This window comes from Muntiacus reevesi, chromosome 2 (genome assembly GCF_963930625.1).
Source record: "Muntiacus reevesi chromosome 2, mMunRee1.1, whole genome shotgun sequence".
NCBI lineage: Eukaryota > Metazoa > Chordata > Mammalia > Artiodactyla > Cervidae > Muntiacus > Muntiacus reevesi.
Window position 1 is genome coordinate 131422080 of NC_089250.1, and position 17137 is coordinate 131439216.

The 17137-nt window shown below is 39.2% G+C and overlaps 1 protein-coding gene across 3 annotated transcripts in view; it reads left to right on the plus strand.

Moving 5' to 3' along the window:
• A1CF (APOBEC1 complementation factor) overlaps positions 1 to 17137 on the plus strand; it is an 87205-nt gene that overhangs the window by 44359 nt on the left and 25709 nt on the right. For all 3 annotated transcript variants that reach the window (XM_065922837.1, XM_065922838.1, XM_065922839.1), the window contains exons 3-6: positions 49 to 183; positions 1990 to 2120; positions 9322 to 9560; positions 16057 to 16221. In XM_065922837.1, the coding sequence (XP_065778909.1) occupies positions 49 to 183; positions 1990 to 2120; positions 9322 to 9560; positions 16057 to 16221 (670 nt within the window). The remainder of the gene's footprint in view (positions 1 to 48; positions 184 to 1989; positions 2121 to 9321; positions 9561 to 16056; positions 16222 to 17137) is intronic.

Below are 17137 nucleotides of genomic sequence, written 5' to 3' on the forward strand. Positions count from 1 at the left end.
GATTGTATTGCTTTTTTCTCCCTCCTATACTCCATATGAAATTTGCAGGAAAATGGACAAAGAAAATACGGTGGTCCCCCACCTGGTTGGGATGCTGCACCCCCAGAAAGGGGCTGTGAAATTTTCATTGGAAAACTCCCCCGAGATCTTTTTGAAGATGAGCTTATCCCACTATGTGAAAAAGTGAGTCTGAAGATGATTTTTTTTTTAAATCTTTTAAGGAAAAAGATACTATTCTGTTCACCTTGCTTTCACCCTCATTTTTCTTGGTCAGTGATGGTTTCGCTTCCAATTGCCATTCCTCAATCATGGACAAAGTTAAAGCTTCCTAGCTATTAGTGATGTGCCTCTAATTATCAATGCCTTGAATTCTCTCTGCTCTATTACTCACAGCTGAAACTACCATTGTTGATGACTTTTAAATCTGTACTTCAACCCCCCATCTCCACTGGCAAAGCCATCTTACTGCAAGTTCAACATATCTGTCAGTCTAGAACAACACTACAACAACCTGTCTAAAATAAGCTATTGCTTCAACTTGAAATGTTACTATGGTTTTATAAAGTGTAAGACTGTCGCATTAAAAAAATGTGTATGTGTTAGTCATGCCTCAACCATGTACCTGTATATCCAGAATGTACCTGATCCAGAATGAAAAAATTTCTTTCTAAAAATTTGAATGTGATGAGCAAAATTAATAACATGGTTTTTCAAAGTTATTACATAATTGAGGAATAAATTTCCTCAGTTTTAACTTAAATTATATTTCGTTACTGAACCCAAAATTAAAGTGAAAATGCAAAATTGACGTTCTTGATAATTTACCAGGTGGTGTTTAAAACAATCACATTCCTAGAAAATGTAGTGAAAATGAGAGTTTAGCTATTTCTTTTCCTAATGCCCAAATCAGCTATGTGTGTTTGTATGTGTGTAATACAGCCTGTTTCAGAACTACTGTTAATTTTACACAAACAAGATCAATTGGCACATGCACAAATTATGAGGACTTCATCCTGTAAGAATCTTATATGCTGAACATGAAAATAAGTGCCAGAGCCACCTGAAATGCAGATGAAACATGCTTGAACTTTTTTCTAATGAGCCCAGGAGAAACAGGTGTCCATCACCAAATGCCTGGGCTGGCATGGGGTGGGGCTGAGCTGATGGGGAGCCACCACTGCAATAATAGCATTTGCTGAATAGCACCTCTTCTCACACATGTTCCTGACATCTGTGTTGGCCATCCTTTTACAGCAACCAGCAATAATGAACAACTGTATCTGGATCATGGAGAATAGTTGGGGAAGCAGGAGAGAGTAGTATAGAGGCAAAGCAGGAGCTGCACCGAGGGACAGAGGGAGCGCCCGTGGCCATGGAGGTCTGGCCCCGGATCAGTTGCATTACCACTAGCATTTGCCTTCCACCTACAGATGCCTACAGCCCTACAGAAAACAGGGCTTCCCAGACCATCCTCTGAAATACACTGCTCTGTTCACCTTTGTATTATGGTGTGGGGAAAGATAGCAAATAAGTCAGTTTTGCAATGTTCCAAATAAATGTTCCTAGTTTTGGTTTTTAAACATGAAGGGTAGAGTACAACTAAGTAAAGATAAAACTATGGAGACTTCAGAGGTCAATGTAAAGAATAAGGACAAATCTATCAAAAAATTGTACTTCTGATGACAAATGTGTTTTCTGGTCCCTAAAATAGTGTATAAATCCCCAGATAATTGTGTGATGAAAGGTCACTTGCTCTGTCAAAAATATATATATTCTGGCAACTCAGGCCGAAATGCCACTCGCACATGTTTTCTTTATTTATCTTGACTTTGCTGATGAGTCAGAAGACAAATTTGAACCCAGCATGAAAACATGTGAACCATTCATATGGGATGCAAATACCAAATGTGGTAGAGGCAGACTTCACAAAACATTATGTGTGTGTGTGTGTGTGTTTAAATATGAATTCTTTCTTTTCATTACTTGTAGATTGGTAAAATTTATGAAATGAGAATGATGATGGATTTTAACGGCAACAATAGAGGCTATGCATTTGTAACATTCTCAAATAAACAGGAAGCCAAGAATGCAATCAAGCAACTTAATAATTATGAAATCAGGTAAGATCTATCTCTTCTAGATTAAAAGTGAATCAATGTACCTTTATCTATTCTTCTATCAAGGTTATCTATATTTTAGTATATGCAAAAGATAGCCAAAATCAGGGGAAAAAAATAGGTTAGTTCTTTTCCTTGGAAATCAATTTAATGAAACATTTATTTAGCCAACATTATATAAGATGCCAGACTAAGTTCTGTAAACTATTCAAAGAAACAAAATTCATTCATTTATCCATTTGATAAACATGTGCTGGCCACTGTTCAAACCATGAGAAGTATCAGGGAGCACTTTCCTCCAGTCATAGTAAGCAACTGGGTGTATCCAAAAGAGTTTGGAAAAATAAAACCAGGAAATGGGATAAAGCTGTGTGAAGAGGTTGCTCTTCTAACTTGATATGTTTAAGAAAATACAGTTCTGGGAAGCAAAATTTGATCTGAGACTTGAATGAAAAGAATCCACCATGATAGTCAGACCTAGAGGAAGATCATTGCAGAGGAAGAAAGAGCAACAAGTGAAAAGGGTCTCAAAATGACAGTAAGCATGATATTTTAGAGAACAGAAAAAAGGCCAATGTTCAGAACAGAGTGAGGCAAGGAGGGTTGAGGGCAATACAGTTAGCTGGAGAGTCATATTTCCTCTAAGAAGCTGGATTTTAGTCTAATAAAAGGGGAAATCACAGAAGAGTTTAACTAGAGTCATACTTTTTAAAACATTCCTCCAGCTCTTAAGGACCTGGGTAAGGACTAAAAGAGGGAAAATCAGTTCCAAGGCTGCCACTGTGTCTAGAACAAGGCAGAAAATGCTGGTGGTTAGACAAAGGGGCTGGTTAGTGGTGTAGGTGGTAAAATGTCAGATGTGGGAGATATTTTGGAGGTTGAATAGACAAGACTGGCTAAGTGTTGGATTTAGAAGAAAATTGGATTTTGGTCGAAGTTTCTCTGGATGTGATAGTGTCATTGAGATGGAACAGGCTGGGAGAATAGCAGGAAAACATGAAGCGCTATGTTTGGGACAGGCGACACCTGAGATGAACATTACATGTCCCAGGGAAGACACTGAGGAGATGACTGTGTGACATTAGAGTCAGGAGAATGGTCACGATTGGAGTATAAACTTGGGGGCCAGCCAAATAAAGGTAATATTTGAAGACTTGAAATTAATTAGCAGAAGGTTCCAGGACACAACTGACCCTAAACAGTCAATAAATTGGCAATAGGACTAAACTTCATGAAAATGTTTTAGTTCCAAAACGTAAACTAGAGGGAACTGCCATAAATCCTTTTTTAAGGAAGCCCAGGGTCACCCAGAGCAAAGATTAGTGTACTGAGTGAAAAAGGAATAGCTTGGGGTCAGACAGGTTTCAGCTGAGTGTCAAAAAGTGACTTGACCTCTCTGAGCCTCAATCTCCTCATCTACAAAGTGGGATTAATAATACTTATTTCATAGATTTATTATGGGGATGTTATCAAGATTTTTAAATGTTTAGCCCAGTATTCAGAACATAGTAATAGGTCAATAAATGACAGAAGTCACACATTAGCAACATTAATTCTGAGATGCTGTTTTTCACAGGAAGGAAGGAAGACATTCCTTCCTGTAACGGAGTCACACCTTAAAAGTCATGGAATCTGAAATTTGATGAGTACAAAGACAGTAGATTTCCTACCATTATTTTTCTCTCACTTGTTATAGGCCCCAAATAAGTTCCACACTATCCCTGTAATTGTGTAAGTCAATTGACTATAGGATCATTTTTCTTAAACCCCTTGGCCACAATGGGATTGACTGGACTTGGCAGCTGCTACTGGTCTAGCCATTCAGTCTCAAGATTGGATTCTAGAACAGAGTCTTAGAAAAAACATAAAGGAGGCTCCCCCAACATATGGTTCCAAGGATCCAAAAGACTTCTGCTTTGTGCAGAATTTTGGGGAATGAGAATCAGGAGATCTGAGGTCTAGTCCAGATTCCTTGGGACAAATCCTTTGACCTCTTTCAGCATCACTGTTATGCCATCATGTGATCACACAGAGTTATTCTGGGCATCCATCATATGAAATAATACATACCAAATTGTTTCCAAAAGGACTATAAAAAGCTATATCTTAGTATAGCTTTTGATATTAGTTATATGTTCTCAGGAATTAGAGGATTCTCCATTCCTTGATCTCTCATGGTATCTGGATATCTTGACAGTCAGGATTATTGCCCAAAAAGCTTTTAAATGGAGATGGATGTAGAATTGACTGTGTAGGGAATCAATAGTGTTTGCTGGATCTCCTTAGGATACTGTTACACACTGGAGCCTGTCAATACTTTTTGAAAATAGATAGGGTATGAACAATAAGCACGATCCACTGAGAAATAACACTCTCCTCTGTGAATTTCAGTGTCTTCATCTGTAAAATAGAAATAAAAGTATCTGTACCTCATGGGGGGCATAATGAAAAAAAAAAAGAGAGATAATGCATGTAAAACTCAGTGCCTGATACGTCAGATGCTCTATAAATGTCTGCTGATGGTTATGGTGATGAAAGGAGGAGGGTGAGAAGGAAGAGGAGAAATATGACAAAGTATTTGGAAAGAGAAAAGTTGGTGGCCAAAATTCTGAAGTTCAGGGTGGATGCCAGAAGCAAGGTGAAGGCACAGAGTGACTTTAAATTTTAATGAATAGGATAAAGGGAATGTGAAATAGTTCAATAGACACCAGATCCTCTTCGCCTGGGTCCTGCAGAGAGAGAACCTTACTTATAGAGAGGAGAATAACCTTTGCTTTGTTTTTAGCCACTATCTCTCAGGAGGTAAATAAAGTTCTTACCTGGAAAAGACTCAAAATTGTCATGTCACCCTCCTCATCATCAAATATCCCCTGAGTATCTTCTAAATGCCTGGCTTCTGGTGACATTAAAGTCATGCCCTCAGCTTTTGAGAGATAGTTTTTCATCTCCAAGCAATTCTTGGGAAAGTGAAAGTGTTAGTCGCTCTGTCATGCTGGACTCTTTGTGACCCCATGGACTTCAGCCCACCCAACTCCTTTGTTCATGGGATTTTCCAGGCAAGAATACTGTAGTGGTTTGCCTGACAAATCACACAGCTTTGAAAACAGGATATGGAGACTCCAGGCTCCCCCTACTGGTAACTGATAAGACCAGCCCCTTAATGATCAATAATATATTTTCTAAATAAATAATATCTTGAAGCAAAAGGTTTAAGTTGTTTTTTTAAAAAAAACTGAAAGTTCGTTTTATCAACCCCTTCACCCCTCCAGAAAAACCACATTCCTAGGACAATGTTCACCAAATAGAGATGGACCTGTCACAGGTCTGATATGCAGTTATTGATTCTTCAGCAAAGCATAGACCCTGGTCAAACATCTGCCACACAACTGAGAATCACTAGAAGCAAGAATTAAGAGCAATCTCCCCCTTAAGCACTTTTTATTCCTAATGAATTAGTGGTTTCTGTTAAGGGAAATTTACCCATTTTTAATAATTTTGTGTAATTATAAAAGTCACATAGCCTAATACACAACACACAAAAACAGCCAAAAAAAAAAAAAAGTAATAAAAGTTCAAACCATTCCTTCATTGCCCTATTGCCCAAAGATAAGAAAATAACTATGTTGAATTTTTATAGTCATTCTAGACTTTTTATCCAGTTTTAATCAAAGTGACTTTCTCATATACTCATTTTATAGTCTTTTTTTTTTTTAACCCAACAGCACAGAGTGAACTGGTGTTTTCAACTATCAAATACTCTCCTATGTTACTGTGTTTATTGACTACAGAGCATTCTATGTTACGAATGCTCATCTTTTATTTAACAGTGCATCTCAGCCAGGAGCAGTATTGTCTATCCTAAGGGATATGACATGGTGAAGAGGTTTTCTTGGATGACCTAATGGTGTTTAGTGGGTGAGAACTAGGAAGGACAAACACACCACAGTATACAATGAGGAAATATCCAACCCTAGAATCAATGTCATCTCAGCTGAGGTACATTAAACCAGTTCTCTATGATGGAATATTTTGCTCATTTCCAATTTGGGAGAGATTTTAAACAGTAGCAGCGAATAACTTTACACAAAATTCTAGTGCTCATCTCTATTTCTAAGGACACTCCCCCCAGAGGGCCATTATATGGCCTAAGGTTTCCCACAATGGAGACTTTTTTTATGCATTTTGCCAAATGCTCCTGGAAAAGTTGAACCAATCTCATCTTGGCAAACGTACCCATCAACTTGCTAATAAGCAACACTGTACAGTGTGAGAAACGGGGATTGAATTGAGCCCAGAGGCCAATTTTATATCTTAAAACCTACAAAATTTTAAGCTAGTCATTTCATTTCTTGGAGTCTCAAGTTCTTCAACTGCAAAATGAAAACAATACCTATTTTGCCTATCTCACATTCTCCTTGTATCAATCAAATAAGATAATATGTGAAAATCAATTCTGTATATGGCCTATCTTGAATACTGACCTTGTCAGAATAGCTTCTATTTGGTTGGGAAAGAAAGGGAACACCAGGGGTTGCAACCTCAGATACCTTCAGGGCAGCCAGGCAAGTTACATGTGCAGGTTGGGCCAGGTGTAAAGGCCTCAGCATTGGTGATATATTAATATTTGGGAGGGTTGAGGATTGGCAATAGCTAGGGAATTTACAATGAGTCTAAAGACAGCAGATACTACTCAGCTTCAATTGTTTTTCTTTTTTAAGATAGCAATGGGAAGCTGTGATATAGCCCAGGGAGCTCAACTCCAGCCTCTGTGATGACTTAGGGGGTGGCGTGGAAGGGCGTGCAGAAGGCTCAAGAGGGAGGGGATGTGTGTATACATACTGCTAATTTGATTTCTTGTATAGCAGAAGCTAACACATTGTAAAGCAATTGTACTCCAATTAAAAAAAAATTTTTAAAGCAGAATTTCTTTTTTTTTTTTTTTAATTTTATTTTATTAGTTGGAGGCCAATTACTTCACAACATTTCAGTGGGTTTTGTCATATATTGACATGATTCATCCATAGAGTTACACGTATTCCCCATCCCGATCCCCCCTCCCACCTCCCTCTCTACCCGACTCCTCTGGGTCCTCCCAGTGCACCAGGCCCGAGCACTCGTCTCATGCATCTCACCTGGGCTAGTGATCTGTTTCACCATAGATAATACACATGCTGTTCTTTTGAAACATCCCACCCTCACCTTCTCCCACAGAGTTCAAAAGTCTGTTCTGTACTTCTGTGTCTCTTTTTGTTTTGCATATAGGGTTATCATTACCATCTTTCTAAATTCCATATATATGTGTTAGTATGCTGTAATGTTCTTTATCTTTCTGGCTTACTTCACTCTGTATAATGGGCTCCAGTTTCGTCCATCTCATTAGAACTGATTCTAATGCATTCTTTTTAACGGCTGAGTAATATTCCATGGTGTATATGTACCACAGCTTCCTTATCCATTCATCTGCTGATGGGCATCTAGGTTGCTTCCATGTCCTGGCTATTATAAACAGTGCCGTTATGAACATTGGGGTGCACGTGTCTCTTTCAGATCTGGTTTCCTCGGTGTGTATGCCCAGAAGTGGGATTGCTGGGTCATATGGCAGTTCTAGTTCCAGTTTTTTAAGGAATCTCCACACTGTTTTCCATAGTGGCTGTACTAGTTTGCATTCCCACCAACAGTGTAAGAGGGTTCCCTTTTCTCCACACCCTCTCCAGCATTTATTGCTTGTAGACTTTTGGATAGCAGCCATCCTGACTGGCGTGTAATGGTACCTCACTGTGGTTTTGATTTGCATTTCTCTAATAATAAGTGATGTTGAGCATCTTTTCATGTGTTTGTTAGCCATCTGTATGTCTTCTTTGGAAAAATGTCTGTTTAGTTCTTTGGCCCATTTTTTGATTGGGTCATTTATTTTTCGGGAATTGAGCTTCAGGAGTTGCTTGTATATTTTTGAGATTAATCCTTTGTCTGTTTCTTCATTTGCTATTATTTTCTCCCAATCTGAGGGCTGTCTTTTCACCTTACTTATAGTTTCCTTTGCAGTGCAGAAGCTTTTAAGTTTCATTAGGTCCCATTTGTTTAGTTTTGCTTTTATTTCCAATATTCTGGGAGGTGGGTCATAGAGGACCCTGCTAAGATTTATGTCGGAGAGTGTTTTGCCTATGTTCTCCTCTAGAAGTTTTATAGTTTCTGGTCTTACATTTAGATCTTTAATCCATTTTGAGATTATTTTTGTGTATGGTGTTAGAAAGTGATCTAGTTTCATTCTTTTACAAGTGGTTGACCAGTTTTCCCAGCACCACTTGTTAAAGAGGTTGTCTTTTTTCCATTGTATATCCTTGCCTCCTTTGTCAAAGATAAGGTGTCCATAGGTTCGTGGATTCATCTCTGTGCTTTCTATTCTGTTCCATTGATCTATATTTCTGTCTTTGTGCCAGTACCATACTGTCTTGATGACTGTGGCTTTGTAGTAGAGTCTGAAGTCAGGCAGGTTGATTCCTCCAGTTCCATTCTTCTTTCTCAAGATTACTTTGGCTATTCGAGGTTTTTTGTTTTTCCATACAAATTGTGAAATTATTTGTTCTAGTTCTGTGAAAAATACCATTGGTAGCTTGATAGGGATTGCATTGAATCTATAGATTGCTTTGTGTAGAATAGCCATTTTGACAATATTGATTCTTCCAATCCATGAACACGGTATGTTTCTCCATCTGTTTGTGTCCTCTTTGATTTCTTTCATCAGTGTTTTATACTTTTCTATGTATAGGTCTTTTGTTTCTTTAGGTAGATATACTCCTAAGTATTTTATTCTTTTTGTTGCAGTGGTGAATGGTATTGTTTCCTTAATTTCTCTTTCTGTTTTTTCATTGTTAGTATATAGGAATGCAAGGGATTTCTGTGTGTTAATTGTATATCCTGCAACTTTACTATATTCATTGATTAGCTCTAGTAATTTTCTGGAAGAGTCTTTAGGGTTTTCTATGTAGAGGATCATGTCATCTGCAAAAAGCTAGAGTTTCACTTCTTCTTTTCCTATTTCTCAAAAGCATTTACCACTCTCCAAAAGCAATCTAAACCCTAAAGGTAGCCAAACATCACACATCCACAGACCATAAAAGTTCCAAGGCCAGACGCGTTCGACTTCTGTCTTACACCTTAACCACACAAGGATTCTCACCAATCAAAACACCTGCTCTTTTGGCAGAAATGGGCGCCTCTTAGGGGTCTGTGCCAGTGTGGACAACTGCCGATTGTTTGTCGGGGGAATCCCAAAGACCAAAAAGAGAGAAGAAATCTTATCAGAGATGAAAAAGGTCACCGAAGGAGTCGTGGATGTCATCGTCTACCCAAGCGCTGCAGATAAAACCAAAAACCGCGGCTTTGCCTTCGTGGAGTACAAGAATCACCGGGCAGCGGCCATGGCCCGGAGGAAGCTTCTCCCAGGTGAGGACCATCCTCAGGGAGGAGGCTTCACTCCCTTCTGCCTGCTTCCGGCCGCTGGGCCCCTTAGCAAAGGAAGCAACGCCCTGCAGTCCGTTTCTTTGCTCTTTATCTCTCATTAGGTAGCATTTTAAACTCTCCCTCTTTCTTTTCTCACAGTTAATTCTGTTCCCTAGAGTTTTCACAGATTAGCTTCTGAAAACTATTCACTCTGTGTATTAAACCCAATACACATGCACAGGAGAAATCTAGAACCTTGAGCTATAGAAACCCTATACTGAATTTTTAAACTGAAGAATCGCCTTAAATTGATCAATCAACAGGTATCTTTATGTATCATTTTCATTATCAGACTTATTAGAAATAAGGTATATTATCCATCAAAATGAAGAAATAATAGATATGCAAGTGACACATTATCCCAATGACAATTAAGTGGCATGCTTTTACTATGACTCCCTAGTAGCATCACCGACTCAATGGACATGAATTTGAGTAAACTCCTGGAGTTGGTGATGTCCATAGAAGAACACCTGAGTTAGGTGCTATAAAAACAAGGTAGGTCCTGTCTGAGCAACAACCATAAATTCCTAGGCTTAGAAAGTTCCACCAAGACACTGTCTCAGTCAGATCAACTTAGGAAAAATCATTGAAAGTCTTGTGCTTATTTTAAAATATTTGCCAAAACTTACACAAAGTAAGGCATTGAAATGAATTAACATTAAAATGATAAGGATTTCGAGAAAAACTGATTGAACACGCTGGAATCAATGTTTCTCTTAAGAACTATGGAAGACCACCTTAATTTGAAACAAAGCAAAATAGCAATAATACCTAGACGTAGGCTGCCCTATACACATTCTTAAAGAATACTAACAGGATTAGCCCTCTGAACATTTTCAAAATTGAAATATGGCTTCTGAGCTTGAGGAATATTTGTTAATACTATGAAGGCAGCTTAAAGTGAAAAATATGAGCTAGCCCCCCAAAATTGCTGAATCTACTGAGGCGGATATTTTTATATCTAAAGTAATATTCATAAATTTTGTACAAGTAGTCCATGGAGTCGTCAAGAGTTGGACACGACTGGGTGACTGAAGAACAACAACGTTAGTATTATAAAACACAGGAAAGGGAAATTTTACAAAGATTAGGGAAGATGAAATCAATATTTAAAATTTAACAGTAAAAATGTTTTGTCCTGAGAGGTGGGTAGGTTCAACATGGAAGCGTCCATTAAAAAATGAACAGTCAAAAAAAAAAAAAGAAGAAGTGAACATAAATTCACTACCCAGTGTTCAAGGTGCCTGACTCATAGGGGCATAGAATCACTAAAACTCCTCACACTTCTTACCTAGCCTCTCAGTGACCAGAACTTAATATTTTACTGTCCTCTTCAACACCAACAATTCTGCTATCGAAAAGCCCCTCACTTCCATCATGTTCTTGGGCCATCATTGTAGGCTAAACACATATATGCCCAACTTTGGATTTTTTTTTTAATCAAGGTCTCCTAATTATTCTCTCAGCTCTGCTTTCTCTTCAATGGACCCCACCTTCAACCGACTCCATCCTGAAGGTTACCACCAGAGTAGTGTTCCTAAAATATCCCATCATCCTTTCTTTTACATAGCAAAAATTCAGCCTCTCCTTGTTAACAGACTGAATGTTGTCACTCACTCACTAGTTAAAAAATATTATTTGAACTGTCTTGTTGCTGCATATGAGATAAAGCGTAAACCTCTGAGCCTGTCATTCAAGGCCTTTCACTCAGGGTTCCAGATCTTTTCAAACATATTTTGTACCTTCTGTTTCCCAATAAAAACCCCTCCTTTCTCTCAGGACAAGCTCAATGTCCTAGACAACGCCTTGCTTGTTTTGTATCCTTTATTCCCAATGCTGTATCTCCTACTAGAATGACTTACCCTTTCCCCTCTCTCCTGACTCACTGATTCTAAGGCCCAGCTTAGCCATCACTTTATGAAGAAACCAGCTTACACTGTTTCAGCCCACACTAATTATTTTCCTCTTTTATTACCTGTACAGATATATACAATCATTTGGGAGGGGTAGTGGGAGAATGGCAGTGAAAGAGAATCCAAAATAGGAAAAAGGGTTTTCAGAAGTTAACCAGTGTTCATGGGGAATTAAAACTTCCCATCAGCTTCCTTTCTTCAAAGAAAACAGCACACCAAGTCACAGAAAAAGCCTCCGTCTCTACCTGAGTTGAGCCGACGAGTCGGGTCAGGGCTGAGTACCTAGGCTGCAAGAATTCTCAAGCACCACGTTAAACTTCCACCCAAGATCCTGACTCTTGCCTATGATTCTCTGGCCAGGATGCAGCAACATAGAGGCAGCCCACTCTCTCCAGGTGTTCCTCATTTCCTCATTATCTGAGGCTGCCCTCCTTGCCTGACCCTTTAATTAGCCTCAGCTGTTGGAGTTTCAGTCGTTGGATTTAAGTCCGAGTGCCTCAGCAGCAGACTAACAAGATGCAGCAAATAAGTCAATCAGAGCAAACTGTTTTATTTCTACGAAAGCCTGAGAGTAAAATCTGTTACCCATTTGGACCTCACCGGTTAAAGGACAAAACAGGATTTCAGTAATGGGCAATCCTCTGGAGAGCCTGGTTTGAAAGGATAAGGAGATCTTTCAGAAACATGATAAACGAGGACCACAAGAAGCTTTTCCTTCTTAATTGATCCAGACTTGAGACAGAGAGAAAACTGTGGCCTGAGAGGTGTATTGACTCTCCCTCTCCCCCACCTACCTTCTCAACAGTAGCAACTCTCTCCAGACACTGCATCTTTGCCGAGGCATATATGGAGCAAAGATGATGCATCCAGCACAGAGTTTATCAAAGCATTCTAAGGATGCTCTGAAAAAGAGTTCCAAGAGTGCTTTTTCCATTTTAGTCTCCATCAAAATCACTTGGAGGGCTTGTTAAAGGACAGTGCTGGGGGCCCCACCACCAGAGCTCCTGATTCAGTAGGTCTGGGTTGGTTTGTTTTGTTGTTGTTTTTTGTTAGTTGCTAAGTCGTGTCAGACTCTTGGTGACCCCAGGTTTGGTGTGGGGCCTGATCATTTGCATTTATAACAAGTTGCCTTGATGCAACTGCCCCTGAGACCTCAAGCTTGAGATTTGATCATTTAAATCAAGGATGGTCCATGGTGGGCTACAAATTTGAATCATCTAAGAAGGCTTTAGGATTTTATTTATTTGTGGCTGTGCTGGGTCTTCATGCTGCATGAGGGCCTCCTCCAGTTGTGGCGAGTGGGGTCTGCTCTCTAGTTGCGATGCCTGGGCTTCTCATTGCGGTAGTTTCTCTTGTTGCAGAGCATGGGCTCCAGGCATGCAGGCTTCCATAGTTGCAGAACACAGGCCCATGAGTGCTGGGTCAGTCAGTAGTTGTAGCACACGGGCTTAGTTGTTCTGTGGCGTGTGGGATCTTCCTGGACCAGGGATCAAATCCGTGTCCCTGCTTTGGCTGGTGAATTCTTTACCACTGAGTCGCCAAGAAAACCCTTGAGGAGGTTGTTAAACAATGCCAGTATCCAATCAATCTCTAATCAATTAGAGATTCTCTGGAAGCAGAGAGAAGCATTGAGGCACTGATATTTTTGTGGAGCTTCCCTGGTGGCTCAGATGGTAAAGCATCTGCCTACAATGTGGGAGACCTGGGTTCAATCCCAGGGTTGGGAAGATCTCCTGGAGAAGGAAATGGCAACCCACTCCAGTATTCTTGCCTGGAAAATCCCGTGGACGGAGGAGCCTGGTGGGCTATAGTCCACGGGGTCGCAGAGTCGGACACGACTGAGCCACTTAACTTCACTCACTCACTGATATTTTTAAGTTTTCAAGGTAATTCTATGTGGCGCCAAATTTTGTGATTCACTGCTATATCCATCACCTGATGATATTAGCCATTTACTTGCATGGGAGATATAGGAAAACCTGGGGAATGACTCAGGATAGAAACATTTATTAAGCATCTACAACGTACATTGTTTTCTTCTAAAGGACAAGGGAGATTCTAAAGAAAACATCATTTGTCATTTGATACCATTTACATTAGACTCAAAGAATGCATATTCTTTACAAGCTATACATCTCCAAAATAGACCAAAAAGTATCAAGAGGAAAGTACATTATTGAATTATCATTTAAAAGAGAAAATTCTCCCTTCCATGCATCATCTTCTTTGTCTTCACAACAACCTTAATGAGTAGGTATTTTTATTATCCCAATTTTACAGATGAGGAAAGTGAAGCTAGAAGGGTTGTTTCTTAGCCAAGATCATTGATCTGATTATGGAACCTGTCTGACTTCAAAGTTCATATTCACAAATCACTTTCCAATACTCATTTTCACAGGAATGTTTATGGAAATCACTGTTTCCAGCATCCCTTCCCACTTTTATCTATTTTAACCTTTTCCACATCTTCAGGCTTATGAATGACTTAATGTGGTCTCAGTCTTGGTAGGCAAAAGTCAATGAGCTAGAATAGTGTTCTCAATTTTGGATGAATTAACTGAGATGTTTTTCAAAATCCTGAAGACTGGGCCACTTAGATCAGAATTTGGAAGATAATCCTGGGATTAGAGATGAGGCAATTCCTAGGGGAAAATCAAAAGCCTTGGTTGCAGTATTTTGGGATTCCTTAGTATTAACACTCCCACTATGGCTCATTTCCAGCTACCAAGGTGACATCAGTTGACTCAAAAAACTCTGAAAATTGAACAGTCTATCCCTGCAGGTAGAAAGGAACTCAGTCCAACAAATCTAGTAGAACCCATGCTTTTTTAAGCTCTTCTACTGTGGGGTCAAGACTAAGAACCACTGAACTACAGAAACCAGAGTCACTTGGGAACCTTAGGAATCTTGGGATAAGACCTTTAGCAAAGTCTGTGTAAAGCCCAGAAAAGGAAGGGAATGATACAAAAAGGGAGGGAGGTATAGAAGGGGAGTGGAAGGCGGGGGGCGGAGGGGCAGGGGGGAAAGAGGATGATGGACAAAACTGTCATCTAGGATGCAAGGAAGAACTGGAAGAGTAGAAGACAATCTCCCCAGGATTGGCTGACTCATTAGGCCGTGTCTATCTTTTGTTTGGGTTTTAGAATGTCAATGCCACAAATGTTTTCATTGACTGCTTTTCAAAGGATAAAAAGATGTATTTTGATTAACAATAATTGCCTTAAACATGTAATAATTAAACAACTAAACTCTTACCAATACTGAGGATTTCTGATTTTACTTTTCTCACACTTTTTATTGCTTCCAGGATATCATTTGTTCCAAAACTAATAAAAAATAAACATATTTCCAATCAAACTTAGAAACTGAGTTGACCCTCACTCTCCTCTTATCACTTCAGCATGGATCTTCACTGTATAGGTGTACAAGATTGAGTAATGAAAAGCAAAAGGGAGCAGGGGAGAAGTAAAGTAGATCTGGGCAATGTATCCTCTCAAAAGTTCATTACCTTTTCTGTAAACCTGAGAAAGTCATACCCCTCCCTACAGAGTTACTGTGAGAAGTCTCTGTGAGACAGAATATGGGAAACAGAGTGCAAGACACTCAATTAATCACAATTACAGAAATACCAAAATATGTGTAGGATAACAGCTACGTCTTTAAGATCAGTTCAGTTTCCCATCATAGACTCTACCATTACTCTTTATCTTAAGTTGGAAACATAATAATTTTTTCTATGTTCTGGCAAAGAACTAGGAGAGAATCCTGGTGATCGGAGCTCTGAGTATAAGGGACAGAAAATGTACCTGAGCCCTACACACCTTTCACATGCACCATTTTTTTTGGACAGTTCTCTGGTGGTACTTGATCACAAAGATTCTAGTGACCTTTCTAATGCTTCATGAAGCCAGACTCTATGTCTGAGCCCTAAATTCACCTTTTTCCTTTCTCCCCTTTTTGCCATCTTCAGTGACTACCTTCACCCTGTGAGAAATGTTCTAAGATCCAAACAGGACATCTGCTGCCTCCTTTCTGTTCCACTTCAAATCATGTTCTAGTTCCCTTGATACCCAATCATTACAGTAAGCAACTTGTCATTCGGAACTCATTTCTGTGTGTGCGTACTCAGTTGTGAAGTTGTGTCCGACTCTTTGTGACCCTCTGGACCATAACCTGCCAGGGTCCCCTGTCCACGGGATTTTTTCAGGCAAGAATATGGGAGTGGGTTTCCTCCCCACTTCCTCCTCCAGGGTATCTTCTTGACCCAGGGATTGAACCCACATCTCATGTCTCCTGCATTGGCAGGCGGGTTTCTTTACCACTAGTGCCCCCTGGGAAGCCCAGAACTTGCTTATAGCTAGCTCTTACCTGAAATGCCTTTTAAGATCAACCATCACCTCTTTTAATATTAGTATTCTTGCTCAATCAACAGCTCAAGGTTCAATTTAAAAGGCCATTTTAGTATGAACTGAGATGATGTCCTAATTTCTATATAATTAATCATATCTGATCTTTCTCAACAGGAAGAATTCAGTTATGGGGACATCCTATTGCAGTAGACTGGGCAGAACCAGAAGTAGAAGTTGATGAAGACACAATGTCCTCGGTGAAAATCCTGTACGTAAGAAACCTAATGCTGTCTACCTCAGAAGAGATGATTGAGAAAGAATTCAATAATATTAAACCAGGTAGGACATGCCAGACAGGATCACTTTTTCAAAATATATTTAAAACACTTCTGCTTGAGCTGACTTCCCGTAACTTTAAATAAGATAGCTTTCACTTATCATTCTCATAATCACATACAGACTATTAAAACTATATTTCTACCTTTGGATTAGAAAATGTGGATGTAAAGTTCTACAACACTTATCAATATTATAATTTTACATGCTTATGTGTGATTACCTAATATATATTTCCTTCACTGAACTATAAATTCCATGAGCTCTTTTTCTGTTGTCTCCTCAGCTCCTATTTCTGTGCCTGGGACTTAGTTGATGTTCAATAAATATTTACTGTGGTAATGAATGCATAACCATAACTAAAGATCTAATGCAGGTTTCTAAACCTCAGTATTGGTGACATTTTTGGCCAATAATTTCTGGTTGTGGGGGTCTGTCCTGTGCATTCCAGAATGTAATGTTTTGCAATTTTCATAACCAAAAATGTCTCTAGAATTTTTTGTGCCTGGGAGAGCAAATTGCCTGCAGTTGAGAACCACTGGTCTAATGGAATATGATTATGACTTTAGATGCCTAAGAAAGGAAGTAACAGCTTGTTCTAGAAAGCTCATTTGAGTGAATAGAAAAGGAAAAGTATGGTGGAGGAGAATTGACTACTCTTCATTTTGTCAATACTTTTCATTGTCAGTTTTAAGCCATGAGATTGACTCCCTATATCTTTTTCCTCATATAGGAACTGCAACACTAAGACAGGTAAACATTTTAAGGAACAATGTCCAAACAAGTATTTCTCAAAGCCAGCTCTGCAGTACACTAATTCTATAAACTATCAATAGATGTTACTTTTAAAAGGGATCCATGGTCAAATAAGTTTTCTAACACCAGATTCAGTAAAATTAAAAATTTGTCTGTAGGACTT